Source organism: Triticum urartu, chromosome 7A (assembly GCF_056163025.1).
Source record: "Triticum urartu cultivar PI428250 chromosome 7A, HENAU_Tu73, whole genome shotgun sequence".
NCBI classification, from domain to species: Eukaryota; Viridiplantae; Streptophyta; class Magnoliopsida; order Poales; family Poaceae; genus Triticum; species Triticum urartu.
The window spans coordinates 303,987,981-304,002,461 of NC_141879.1; the positions used below are offsets into that span (position 1 = coordinate 303,987,981).

At 50.9% G+C, this 14,481-nt stretch overlaps 1 protein-coding gene and 1 pseudogene across 1 annotated transcript; both read left to right on the forward strand.

Annotated features, from left to right (window-relative positions):
- Positions 1–318: 318 nt before the first annotated feature.
- On the forward strand, positions 319–1,835 carry LOC125527107 (uncharacterized). The gene has a single exon (XM_087532951.1). It carries the CDS (start codon positions 371–373, stop codon positions 1,082–1,084), a length of 714 nt encoding a protein of 237 aa, XP_087389077.1. The 5' UTR covers positions 319–370; the 3' UTR covers positions 1,085–1,835.
- A 49-nt stretch (positions 1,836–1,884) lies between these two features.
- On the forward strand, positions 1,885–3,057 carry LOC125519773 (uncharacterized; annotated as a pseudogene).
- Positions 3,058–14,481: the final 11,424 nt, after the last annotated feature.

Below are 14,481 nucleotides of genomic sequence, written 5' to 3' on the forward strand. Positions count from 1 at the left end.
TATCCAGATCCGAGATCAAACTGAACACTCGTGCAGTCAGCTGTGTCACCAATGACCTAGACATGCCAGGCACATATAAGCTCACTGATTCACACTTGCTGCGCTAATAAAAAACACGTAGGCAACAGCTTTGTCTGATTGGGCTTTGGTTGGCCATGTTTCTTTCAACAGATCACCTTAACACATATGGAGGTTAGTTGGATGAGAGATTCCTGCTGTCGACTGCTCTACCCATCATGCCATTGCTCCGTTATAAATACAGAGAGAAGCAAAGGATTGAGCACCAACAAACTGCAGCCCTTGTCTTGCCAACCTTTCTCTTCCATTTCCATACTGAAGAAAGTAGCATCAGAGCCTCGAAACCACAAGCATGGCTTACCATCTAAGATCTACAAGCGCGCCTTCCAGCCCTCGCTCAAACAAACCCCAAGTAGAGCAGCAGCTCCAGAGCCTGAGCGCAACCATCTCTTCGCCCTTGGCGACCATCGATACGACTTGCGAAGGTTTGAGGAAGCTGGCAGACATCTACAGCTGCATTGAGGAGATGATGTGCACACCCAGTAACCAAGTCAGCCTCTGCAGGACCCTGCAAAGGGTGGCAGTGGAGGCAGAGCTAGGACGGTCCCTCGTCGTGCTCGACCTCTGCAACACCATGCAGGAGACCTTGATGGAGCTGAAGATGACTGTCCAAGAGCTCTTGTTGGTTCTCAAGAGAGGAGAGGATGCAACTTGTCAAGTCAAGGCATACATCCGGCTAGCCAAGAAGGCACAAAAGCAGTTCAAGAAGATAAGCAAGAAAATCGCTTCCGACAAGAACGATTCTAGGGTGGTGATGCTAATGGCAGAAGCGAGAGAGATCACCATTTCACTGCTCGAATCCACATCCTGCATCTTGTCGAAGCAAATTGAGATGCCCAAGTGGTCTCTTGTCTCCAAAACATTGCAGAAGAGCAAAGTTGTGTGCGAAGAGGAGCAATTGTGGGCATTGGAGTGCAGTATCGAAGATCTTGAGAGCGGAGTGGAACTTCTGTACAGGAGATTGATCCAGAACAGAGTTTCTCTTCTCAATGCTCTTAGTTCGTAGATACTCTGAGCTCTAGTGCCCTGTGGTTGGCATCCACCTTTTAAAGGATTAGTCAACCATCCTAACAGTTTTGCAATGTGTATGCATAGAAAGTTCAATAGCAAACAAAAACAATTTTGTCAATTTCCAATTTTCTGAATTAGCACTTGTGCAAGCCCCACGATATAAATCAGTATCCTGATTAAATGACTTGGTTTCTCCTCAAACATACTATGTAGTACGGAGTATGTACTTACAGGCAACAGAACAGTAACAACTGGTATAAATCAGTATCCTGATTAAATGACTTGGTACAATTAAATTTAACCCTACTGATGTTAAAAGAAGTAATGGTGTCTCCAGAATCTGGAAGTTGACCGTAATAGCCTACGCGTCTCATGGAATTATTTTACTCAAGCTCTAACATGCTGAAACATGCCAGCTCCAACCCACGACCTATAACCTTGTGATTATGCATTATCATTATCAAGGGGAAACCTAATGATGCTGATGACTATCAATAATCAAGCCAACACATGCAACCAATAATATCAAAACAAATCCACTGAAGATCCTTTCTTATCATGTTGTTGTACCTTCCCCTCTGCTTCCTAACGGTACAATGAATTTCATATTTCCATCGTTGGATTAGTTTCAAAAATGAAAATCAGAAGCAAATGGATTACACTTCTACTTTATGCATAGCATACATCGTAGGTAATTTTCTTTCACATGACTATCTCAGCTAGCCAGATGGATCTTAAGATCGAAAGCATCAGTTGTACTTGCTTGTGTCGAGAATCTGCGTACACTTACATGGTTGTTCCTGCTGTGGATAGCTGAAACACGCCAGCGCTGCTGCACAGGAATAAGACCCCCATCATAATATTGAAAAATCAGCGAAAACCTGTATTGTATTTCCTTCAACAATACTTCATGATCACATATCAAGATCCGAAATCAAACGAAACACCCGTGCAGTATACTCTGTTACCAATAGCCAAGACACGCCAGGCATATAAGCTAACTCATTGATGTGTGCCATGCTAACCAGAAGCAGATAAAGCAACACTCTCTTATGGAGGTTAGCAAATGGGATTCTTGCTGTCGGCTGCTCTGTTCATCATGCCATTGCTGCTGCCTCCGATATATATACAGGGTGAACCCCAAGGCTTCAGCACCAACAAACTGCAGGTCATCTTGACTACCATTCTCTTCCATTTCTCTACAGAAGAAAACAGTACCAAAGCTTCAATCTCCAAGCATGGCTTACCATCTACGATCGGCAAGCGCGCCTTCGAGCCCTCGCTCGCACAAAACAGAAGTCGAGCAGCAGCTCCAGAGCCTGAGCACAACCATCTCTTCGCCCTTGGCGACCATCGACACAATGCGCGATGGCTTGAGGAGGCTGGCAGCCATCTACAGCTGCATTGAGAAGATGGTGTGCACACCCAGCAGCCAAGTCAGCCTTTGCCAAACCCTGCAAAGGGCGGCAGTTGAGGCAGAGCTTGGACGGTCCCTCGTCTTGCTCGATCTCTGCAACGCCATGCAGGAGAGCTTCAGGGAATTGAAGATGACTGTCCAAGAGCTCCTTTTAGTTCTTAAAAGAGGAGAAGATGCGTCTGCTCAACTCAAGGCGTACATCGTCTCGCCAAGAAGGCACAAAAGCAGTTCAAGAAAATCAGCAAGAAGACTGCTTCTGACAAGGACTGTAGGGTGGTGATGCTGCTGGCAGAAGCAAGAGCGATCACTATATCACTACTCGAATGCACATCCTGCCTCCTAGCAAAGCGAATTGAGATGCCCAAGTGGTCTCTTGTCTCAAACACATTGCAGAAGAGCAGAGTCGTCTGCGAAGAGGAGCAACTGCAGGCACTAGAGTGCAGTATCGGAGATCTTGAGAGCGGAGTGGAACTTCTTTACAGGAGATTGATCAAGAATAGAGTTTCCCTTCTGAATGCTCTTAGCTCATCCTCATAGATACCCTGAGTTCTAGTTCCCTGCGGTTGGCATCCACCTTTTAAAGGACTAGTCAATCATGATAACAATTTTGCAGTATGTACATGTGTAGAAAGTTTGCTGAACCGAAAAGCACTAAAGAACAATTTTGTCAATTTCATTTTTCCTGAATTTTAGCATTTATGCACAATTTCTTCTTCTTGCCGAGTCTAGAAGCTACCATCTATTACCGAAAAAGGCTTTCGCCCCGCTTTATATATAAAGCAACGAACCACAAACATGCGAGCCATACAACACCAACCCACAATGCACACACCCAAGACAACATACAAAGGGTACAGAAGATCAACAACATCAACCACAAGCGACCAAAAGATGAACAACAAGCACCACTACGGGGGAGACAGAGCGCTCAACCATGAACTAGCCACTTCGAAGACCCAAGTTGACCGCTGATGCACATGAGCTCCAAGACGATGCCTTCAGAAAGGGTACGACGCCGGAGCACCGCCACCGCCCGATCCAAAGGATCAAGATTTTCACCCGGAGTAAACGGAGGACTGGGAGCAGCCGCGACAGCGTCTTCAGGAAGAGGACTAGGAGCAGGCGGTGGGCGGATCTGGCGTGGCGGCGGCGAGGCAGGGCGTCGGTGGTGGGGCCTGGTGTGGCCTGGCCGGCTCCTGGCTTGCCGCAGTGGTGGTGCGGGTCGCGAGCGACAAGGATCTGCGGGCGGCCGCCCCTGCCCTGGCTTCAGGCTTGGTGGGGGTGGCGGCGCAGTGGTGGTGGCTGGCGGGGTGTGTTGGTCGAGTCCACGTCGGATCCCTCCTGGTCTTGTGCTCGGACGTCGGCGGACGGCGCGAGGAGGCATCTCCAGTGAGCTTCCTTGGCTGCGGCTGCGGGTCGATTTGCTCTCCCTCGTCGGCGGGCGCACGGTTGCCGATGGCCTCGTGGAGATGTCTGTCAGCTACCATGGTGGGGCTGTGACGCCCCCGATTTAATCGTACACTAATCATACACGCAAACGTGTACGATCAAGATCAGGGACCCACGGGAAGATATCACAACACAACTCTACAAATAAAATAAGTCATACAAGCATCATATTACAAGCCAAGGGCCTCGAGGGCTCGAATACATGAGCTCGATCATAGACGAGTCAGCGGAAGCAACAATATCTGAGTACAGACATAAGTTAAACAAGTTTGCCTTAAGAAGGCTAGCACAAACTGGGATACAGATCGAAAGAGGCGCAGGCCTCCTGCCTGGGATCCTCCTAACTACTCCTGGTCGTCGTCAGCGGGCATCACGTAGTAGTAGGCACCTCCGGTGTAGTAGGAGTCGTCGTCGACGGTGGCGTCTGGCTCCTGGGCTCCAACATCTGGTTGCGACAACCAGGAAGAAAGGAAAGGGGGAAAAAGGGGGAGAAAGCAACCGTGAGTACTCATCCAAAGTACTCGCAAGCAAGGAGCTACACTACATATGTATGCATTGGTATCAACTGGAATAAGGGTATCATATGTGGACTGAACTGCAGAAAGCCGGAATAAGAGGGGGATAGCTAGTCCTTTCGAAGACTACGCTTCTGGCAGCCTCCTTCTTGCAGCATGTAGAAAAGAGTAGACTGAAGTCCTCCAAGTAACATCGCATAGCATAACCCTAACCGCTGATCCTCCCCTCGTCGCCCTGTGAGAGAGCGATCACCGGTTGTATCTGGCACTTGGAAGGGTGTGTTTTATTAAGTATCTGGTTCTAGTTGTCATAAGGTCAAGGTACAACTCCAAATCGTCCTGTTACCGAAGATCACGGCTATTCGAATAGATTAACTTCCCTGCAGGGGTGCACCACATACCCCAACACGCTCGATCCCATTTGGCCGGACACACTTTCCTGGGTCATGCCCGGCCTCGGAAGATCAACACGTCGCAGCCCCACCTAGACCAACAGAGAGGTCAGCACGCCGGTCTAAACCTAAGCGCCCAGGGGTCTGGGCCCATCGCCCTTAGCACACCTGCACGTTGCGAACGCGGCCGAAAGCAGACCTAGCCTAGTGGCCTTCCAGTCCAATCCGGCGCGCGCCACTCAGTCGCTGACGTCACGAAGGCTTCGGCTGATACCACGACGCCGGGATACCCATAACTACTCCCGCGTAGATGGTTAGTGCGTATAGACCAAATGGCCAGACTCAGATCAAATACCCAGATCTCGTTAAGCGTGTTAAGTATCCGCGAACGTCGACCAGGGCCAGGCCCACCTCTCTCCTAGGTGGTCGGAACCTGCCCTGTCGCTCCGCCTCAAAGATCCACTCGCGGGTGCTCCTCAAGCCGACCCGTCTTTAGTCACCACATGTATCATGTATAAAGTATATAGTATATACCCGTGATCAACTCCCGAGTGATCACGGCCCGATAGTATAGCATGGCAGACGGACAAGGATGTAGGGCCACTGATGATAAACTAGCATCCTATACTAAGCATTAGGATTGCAGGTAAAGGTAACAACAGTAGTAGCAAGGATAGGCTATGCATCAGGATAGGATTAACGGGAAGCAGTAACATGCTACACTACTCTAATGCAAGCAGTATAGAGAAGAGTAGGCGATATCTGGTGATCAAAGGGGGGGCTTGCCTGGTTGCTCTGGCAAGAGAGAGGGGTCGTCAACTCCGTAGTCGTACGGGGTAGCAGCGGCGTCGGTCTCGGTGTCTAGAGAGAGAAGAGGGGGAAGAAACAATAAATATAATGCAAGCATATGCATAGTGATGCATGACAAGACAAGTTACGGCGTTAGAGGTGCCCTAACGCGGTAGTAGGTGATACCGGTGAAGGGGGGAAACATCCGGGAAAGAATCCCCGGTGTTTCGCGTTTTCGGGCAAAGGAGCCGGAGGGGGAAAGTTGCGAGTTGGCTATGCTAGGGATGCGTGGCGGACAAACGGGCTGCGTGTCCGGGTTCGCCTCGTCGTTCTGAGCAACTTTCATGTTGAAAATATTTTAATCCGAGTTACGGATTAAAAGATATGATTTTCTAAAGATTTTATTAATTTCTGGAATTTAATTAATTATTTAATCCAACATTATCCAGAATAGTAAATGATGACGTCAGCATGACATCAGAGTGATGTCAGCAGTCAACGTTGACCATTGACCTGGTCAACCTGACGTGTGGGTCCAGTGGGACCCACCTGTCATTCTCTGTTTAGGTTAATTAGTGATTAGGTTAATCTAATTATAATTAATTAACTTAATTAATTCCTTAATTAATTAATTAATTAATTTTATTATTATATATTTTTTTAATTCCTTTTTTTTATTAAACGTTCTGGGGCGGGCCCCACATGTCTGTGGCCCCAAGGGCCTAACGGGCACAGGGCGGTGCGAGCATGGGCACCGCCCGAACGGGCATGGATGCTGGGCGCCCGAGACGGTCTAGGCGCGGCCCGCCGCACGGTGGGGGTGGTAGCGCGCCGGCGAGGTTTTGGGCGGGGCGCCACCGGCCGGAGTAGTGCGGGCGGGGGCATGGGTCAAAGGTGGCGGCGGCGGTGATCGCAGTAGCGCGCGGGAGGCCGCGCGGGGTAGTGGGCGAGGCCGGCACGAGATGCGGGCGCAGGGGAGCAGGGCGCGGGGGCCGGGGTGCCGGAGTTGGCCACGGGCGTAGCGGCGTCGCCGGCGTAGGGGGGGGTTCGGTGGCCGCAGCAGAGGCGGCAGGGGGGCTGCGGGCCACGGCAGGGGCGGTGCGCGGTGAACGCGCATCGGACGCGGCCCGGAGCGCATCAACCGCGGGCGAGATCGGCGGGGACCGCGGCGACGAGTGCGAGCGCGCGAGGGAGAGGGAGGGAGCAAGGCGGGGCTCACGGCGGGGAGCAGGGTTCGTGGCAACGGGGGTCGGGGTGGTGGTCGGAGACGATGGCGTCGACGTAGATGACGCAGACCGACGAGGGAGCGCTCCGGGGAGGAGCTTCGGCGGCGGCGACGTTCGGTCGCGAGGCGGCGGTTGGCGCCGCGAGCCCCGATCCGATCTGGATCGGGGGAAGGGGGCGCGTCGTGGGGGAGGGGACGGGGACGCGTGACGGAGCGGAGGAGGGCGGCGAGGTGGCGGCGTACTCGCGTGGGGGGGGGGGCGGCGAGCTCCGTCGGCTCCTCTGGATCCCGATCCGGATTGGGAGAGAGGAGGGGGAAGAGCGAGTGGGGGGGGCGAGTGGGTGGCGGCTAGGGTTCCGCTGGGGGTGGGAGGGATAAGGGGAGGGAGTGGCCGGCTGGGCCGGGGGGGGGGGGGCGGCCCGTTCGGTCGGCTGAGGCCAGCTGGGCTACTTGGCCCAGCGGGGGGGGGCTTTCTCTCTTTTTTTTTCTTTTCTGTCTTTATTTATTTTAGAATACTTAGGCAGTCTATAAAATTGTGTTTATTACACCATATTGACCTATGTAAAATATGGCATCTCCCGAACACTTTTGTTTTAAATTTTGAAAAACTTTTATTGTTTGCTTTGATTTTGAAATTTGAATTCGAATGGGATTGAATCAACGCGAGGTTTACAACAGTAAAAGTGGTGACGAGGCATCATTAGCAGAGGTTACTGTAGCTTGATTATCCGGGCGTTACAAATCTCCTCCACTACAAGAAATCTCGTCCCGAGATTTAGGAGGTAGGAGGAAACAGTGCAGGGTATTCATCGCGAAGACGATCCTCGCGTTCCCAGGTGGCTTCGTCTTCAGAGTGATTCGACCACTGGACCTTGAGGAATTTGATCGCCTTCTGACGTGTGCGGCGTTCAGCTTGGTCAAGAATGCGGACCGGATGCTCTTTATAAGAGAGGTCCTGTTGCAATTCGAGCACTTCATGATCCACCGCTCAGATTGGATCCTTGAAGCAACGGCGGAGTTGTGACACATGGAACACATCGTGAACCTGAGAAAGGTTCGGCGGAAGCTCCAGTTGATATGCCACCTTTCCACGCCTTTCGAGAATAGTGAAGGGACCGATATAGCGAGGAGCTAGCTTGCCCTTGATCCCGAAGCGGTGAGCACCCTTCATTGGTGTAACTCGAAGATAAGCCTTTTCGCCAGGTTGATAGACCATGTCTTGGTGATGACGGTCATACTGACTTTTCTGACGTGACTGAGCAGTCTTGAGATTCTCGCGAATAATGCGAACTTGTTCTTCGGCCTGTTGTATAATATCCGGACCAAAGAGTGGACGTTCCCCAGTTTCTGACCAGTTCAGAGGGGTTCGACACTTTCGTCCATATAGCACTTCGAAGGGGGACATCTTTAGACTAGCTTGATAGCTATTATTATAAGAGAACTCGGCATATGGAAGAGATTCCTCCCATTTCTTGCCGAATGAGATTACACAAGCTCGTAGCATGTCTTCGAGAACTTGGTTGACACGTTCAACCTGTCCTTGTGACTGAGGATGGAACGCAGTACTGAACGACAGATGAGTCCCCATAGCTTCTTGGAAACTCGCCCAAAACCTTGAAGTGAATAAGCTGCCACGGTCGGAACTGATAACCAGTGGGATACCGTGAAGTGAAACAATTCTAGCCATGTAGAGAGTAGCAAGCTGACTAGCAGTGATTGTCTCTTTGACCGCCAGGAAATGGGCAACTTTGGAAAGCCGGTCAATGACGACAAGAATAGCATCATTACCTTTCTGCGATTTGGGAAATCCAGTGACGAAGTCCATTTCAACATGGTCCCATTTCCATTCAGGAATAGAGATAGGTTGCAGAGTTCCAGTAGGCCTTTGATGCTCTGCTTTGATTCGGCGACAAACGTCACACTCAGCAACATAACGAGCAATGTCCTGCTTCATATTAGACCACCAGAATCTTTGACGAATATCCTGGTACATCTTTGTACTACCAGGATGGATGGACAGAGGCGTATCATGGGCTTCTTGCATAACCCTTTTAGTCTTATCCAGGTTTTTCTTCGAACATGGTACCACTAAGCGGCCTTTGAAATACAAGGCGCCATCGTCGGCGATCGTGAAGAATGAGGGCTTCCCCCTTTTGAGGTCGCGCTTAATCTTGAGGACTTCATCGTCACACTTCTGTATCCATTTGATGGTGTCCACAAGATCTGGTTTCGCAACCAGGGTATTGAGAGAACCCTTGGGAACAACATGGAGGTTCTGTTTGGGGAAACCTTCGGGAGGGGGAGCGAGTGATCCCGGGGGAACAATATGGAGGTTCAGCCCTCTAAATTCTTCGACAAGCGAGGGCTGAACTTTGTGGACCTGGAGGTGGTTGCAGTAAGACTTGCGGCTCAGGGCATCAGCCATTACATTAGCCTTGCCGGGGGTATATGATATATCCACGTCAAAGTCTGCAACAGTCTCCATCCATCTTTGCTGGCGTAGGTTCAAATCTGGCTGAGTAAACAGATACTTCAGACTTTGATGGTCGGTGAAGATCTCGCAATGATTACCGAGAAGGTAATGTCGCCACTGCTTCAGTGCATGAATGACAGCAGCAAGCTCGAGGTCGTGAACCGGGTAGTTTTCTTCGTGAGGGCGCAATTGACGAGAGGCATAAGCAATCACTCTGCGCTCTTGCATTAGGACACAGCCTAATCCTTGACGGGAAGCGTCGCAGTAAATGACGAAGTCCTTCTTAGTATCAGGTGGAGCAAGTACGGGGGCAGAAGTCAGCTTGTCTTTGAGCGCCTGGAAACTTTCCTGACACTTGTCTGTCCAGTCGAACTTGACACCCTTATGCAACAAATTAGTCAGAGGCCTGGCAATCTTGGAGAAGTTCTCGACGAATCGACGGCAATAGCTGGCGAGGCCGAGAAAACTTCGGACTTGCTTCACATTCTTCGGAGGAGTCCAATCGAGAATAGCCTGAACTCGTTCAGGGTTGACGGCAATACCATCTTTGGAGATGACATGCCCAAGATAGGTTACTTCGGGAAGCCAGAATTCACACTTGGAATACTTAGCATACAGCTGATGTTCTCGAAGCTTCTCTAGCACAAGACGCAGATGTCCAGCATGTTCTTCCTCGTTCTTGGAAAATACAAGGATATCGTCCAAATAAACCACGACGAACTTGTCGAGGTAATCCATGAATATATAATTCATCAGACGAGAGAAGGTGGCGGGAGCATTCGTTAAGCCGAATGACATGACGGTGTACTCATATGACCCATACCGAGTCACGAAGGCGGTTTTTGGGATGTCCTCTTCACGAACACGGATCTGGTGGTAACCCAACCTCAAGTCGAGTTTGGAGAACACTGATGAACCAGCCAGTTGATCGTAAAGATCATTGATCCGAGGAAGAGGGTATTTATTCTGGATGGTAGCTTGGTTTATAGGACGGTAGTCTTGGACTAATCGGTTTGTCCCATCCTTCTTCTTAACAAAGAGAGAAGGTGCTCCCCAAGGAGAGCAACTTGGGCGAATGAAACCTTTGACAAGAGATTTGTCGATTTCCTCCTTAAGCTCAATGAGTTCATGCGGCGGCATCTTGTAGGGTCGTTTAGCTATAGGGGTAGTGCCGGGTTTCAAGTCAATGATGAATTCGACAGCCCTAGCAGGAGGAATCCCTGGAAGTTCTTCTGGGAAGACGTCTTGGAATTCACGAACGACGGGAATGTTTTCAATGCCCTCGAGTGGTGCAGCGTTCAACGCATTCAAGGCATAAAGTCGTGCCTCGGCGTTCTGAACTAGATGAGCTTGGTAAGCTATTATTTCGTCAGAAGGGTGTAGCAGATGGACGACCTTAGTGGCGCAAACTATAGAAGCAGTATGCGCTTTCAACCAATCCATTCCCAGAATGAGGTCGATGCTACAGGACTTTAGTACGATGGGGGAGGCAAGGAATTCCAGCCCTTCAATTTCAACGGGGACGTTGTGACTAACCATAGAGGTTTGACACTGGCCCGCAGGAGTGTGTACCACAATCGCAGTGTTCATCTCTTCGTAGTTAATGCCATGCATGAATGCAAACTCAGCTGATATGAATGAATGTGATGCTCCTGTATCAAACAAAACAGATGCTGGTACTGAATTTACGAGGAGTGTACCCATCACGGTAGCAGGCTGGTCTAGAACTTCATTGAGATCAACATGGTTGGCATGAACACGACCATAAGACTTGGCACTGTTGTTGCGAGGCTGGCTGCTTCCACGGCCAGTTGCTGGAAGGGCCAGCTGACTCTGTTTCTGGTTGCATTCCCTAGCACGGTGCCCTGGTTGTCCACACCTGAAGCACAAACCATTCTCGGGAGTAGGAACAGGAGCTTGGGGTGGTGGAGCTGGAAGCCTTGGCTGCCTAGTTGGAGCCGTAGGCAGACGAGGTGCAGCATAGGACTGCCTTGGGGCAGGTGCATTCGGCTGGTACATGCTGTTGGGAATCCATATCTTGCGCTTCTGGGAGGACGGGCCCGAAGATGAGCCCGTGTCACGGCTGCGCTTGTGAGAGCTCTGGTATTCCTGCAGACCAGTTTCGACATTGATGGCTTTGTTCACCAGAGTGGCGAAATCAGCAAAGTCATGCACTAGAAGTGCGAGTTTGATGTCAGCTTGAAGGCCATCCCGGAACTTCTCCTGTCTGCGTGCATCGGTTGCAATGTCCTCTTCAGCATAGCGGGACAAGTCCAGAAACTCCCGCTGATAAGCTTCCACAGTTTTGTTGCCTTGGGTGAGGTTGCGGAACTCACGCTTCTTCCGGTCCATAACTCCTTGAGGGATGAAGCGAGCACGGAAGGCAGCTTGGAAGTCTAGCCAGGTGATGATTGTTCCAGCTGGCAGAGTACGCCTGTGGCTGTCCCACCATTGAGCTGCGGGTCCCTTCAGGAAGAAGGAAGCAAAGGTGACATAGCTGGCAGGGGCTACATCAGCAGACTCCATCTCGTAGGTTATGTCTCGGAGCCAGTCATCAGCATCCAGAGGCTGAGTTGAGCTGCGGTACACAGTTGGGTTCAGACGCATGAAATCCTGCAGAGTTACTGGGGTTGGCTGCTGGTTCATATTGGGGCGAGGAAACTGAGCCATAATATTCTCCATGAACTGACGATTCAGCTCAAACTGTTGCATCATCCCAGCCATGTACTCAGGTGGTGGTGGGGCGTTGCCACCACGACCACGACCACCTGGTCTAACCATCCTGCTAATATTTAACAGGGGTAGTTCAGCATTGAGGAATCATAAAAACAAGAATCATTCATGATGAAACATGCACAACGAACGTAGCATGATAGATACTACATAGTAGTCGGCATATCTTACAAAAGAGATCAGCATAGAGTTCGTTACGCGGAGTTCGGTACATAGGCTAAGACATCATAGGCGGCACGTAGGCTCGCGGCGAATGCATCTAACACTAATAAGCAAGTCTACGTCAGTCCCATGCGGTACTGCGGAGGTAGGTGTAGCCCGACAGCTGGCAGTGACGCGAAGGGAAGACCTCCACGCGAGTAGCCTGGGGTCCGCGGATACTCTGGTGCGGAACCCGACGCGCAGGTGGCAGGAGAGGGCCCAATGCAGGAGAGTAGCCTCCCACATCTGGCCAGCCGACGCCCTGGGGCATCACGGTCCTGGCTGGGTAGATAGCAGAACGCGACAGCTCCCCAGATCCGACGAAGGGGTGCAACATCGTCAGAGCACGGTAGAGGTGCTGACGGGTGGTGTACAACTCGTGGTGAAGAGCTCGGTTAGCTCGATCCAGCCCATCAGCATGCAGAACCAGGTTCTGATGGTAGAAGGGCTCTCGGGTGACAGTGGAGTAGGCAGCAGTGTAGTAACCCTCCGCACCAACATCGGATGCGATAGCAATGTGCCTGAAGGGGGAGGTATCCAACTCCTGATACTCTCCACGGAGACGTGTCAGAGCAGCATAAGCAGCATCGTGGATCGCCATATCGATAGTCACTCCAACACCATGAGCAGTGTGCAGCACGGTAGTGGAGTCATACTCCCGAGAGTAGAGGTGGACGATGGCACGGTACTGCTCCTGGTTGAAGTCCTGATACTCCTCATAGACGGTGTACTCAGGGTGCCAGCGATAACCCAGATAGGTCATCATCTCAACCAACACAGCAGGTGACCCTGAGGCACCAATGGCCGTCGTGTGGCGCACGACCTGCCTCGTGGGTTCCATCTGAAAACACAGATGTTTTCACAGAAGTCAAATGACAATGTGGATAATGTTCAAATACAATTCTAAAGAATAACTAGGGCTTATCCAACTTTGGGGTGAATGTCGTAACGGGATCCTAGTGTCAGAGTTAGTAAATTCGTTTAACCCGAGTAGAAGAGAGTTCAGAGTCCCAGAGTAAAGGTCGAGGAGTAAAAGATCCTAGTACCACCTGATGGCGACATGGGCCCGTAAGGCACACAGCCAAGTTAGTAAAAGTTTTTGCAATGTCTAGACTCGACTTCGGCCAAGGAGTGTGGAAGGGGGGTTCCTACAGGCAGTCGGCTCTGATACCAACTTGCGACGCCCCCGATTTAATCGTACACTAATCATACACGCAAACGTGTACGATCAAGATCAGGGACCCACGGGAAGATATCACAACACAACTCTACAAATAAAATAAGTCATACAAGCATCATATTACAAGCCAAGGGCTCGAATACATGAGCTCGATCATAGACGAGTCAGCGGAAGCAACAATATCTGAGTACAGACATAAGTTAAACAAGTTTGCCTTAAGAAGGCTAGCACAAACTGGGATACAGATCGAAAGAGGCGCAGGCCTCCTGCCTGGGATCCTCCTAACTACTCCTGGTCGTCGTCAGCGGGCATCACGTAGTAGTAGGCACCTCCGGTGTAGTAGGAGTCGTCGTCGACGGTGGCGTCTGGCTCCTGGGCTCCAACATCTGGTTGCGACAACCAGGAAGAAAGGAAAGGGGGAGAAAGCAACCGTGAGTACTCATCCAAAGTACTCGCAAGCAAGGAGCTACACTACATATGTATGCATTGGTATCAACTGGAATAAGGGTATCATATGTGGACTGAACTGCAGAAAGCCGGAATAAGAGGGGGATAGCTAGTCCTTTCGAAGACTACGCTTCTGGCAGCCTCCGTCTTGCAGCATGTAGAAAAGAGTAGACTGAAGTCCTCCAAGTAACATCGCATAGCATAACCCTAACCGCTGATCCTCCCCTCGTCGCCCTGTGAGAGAGCGATCACCGGTTGTATCTGGCACTTGGAAGGGTGTGTTTTATTAAGTATCTGGTTCTAGTTGTCATAAGGTCAAGGTACAACTCCAAATCGTCCTGTTACCGAAGATCACGGCTATTCGAATAGATTAACTTCCCTGCAGGGGTGCACCACATACCCCAACACGCTCGATCCCATTTGGCCGGACACACTTTCCTGGGTCATGCCCGGCCTCGGAAGATCAACACGTCGCAGCCCCACCTAGACCAACAGAGAGGTCAGCACGCCGGTCTAAACCTAAGCGCCCAGGGGTCTGGGCCCATCGCCCTTAGCACACCTGCACGTTGCG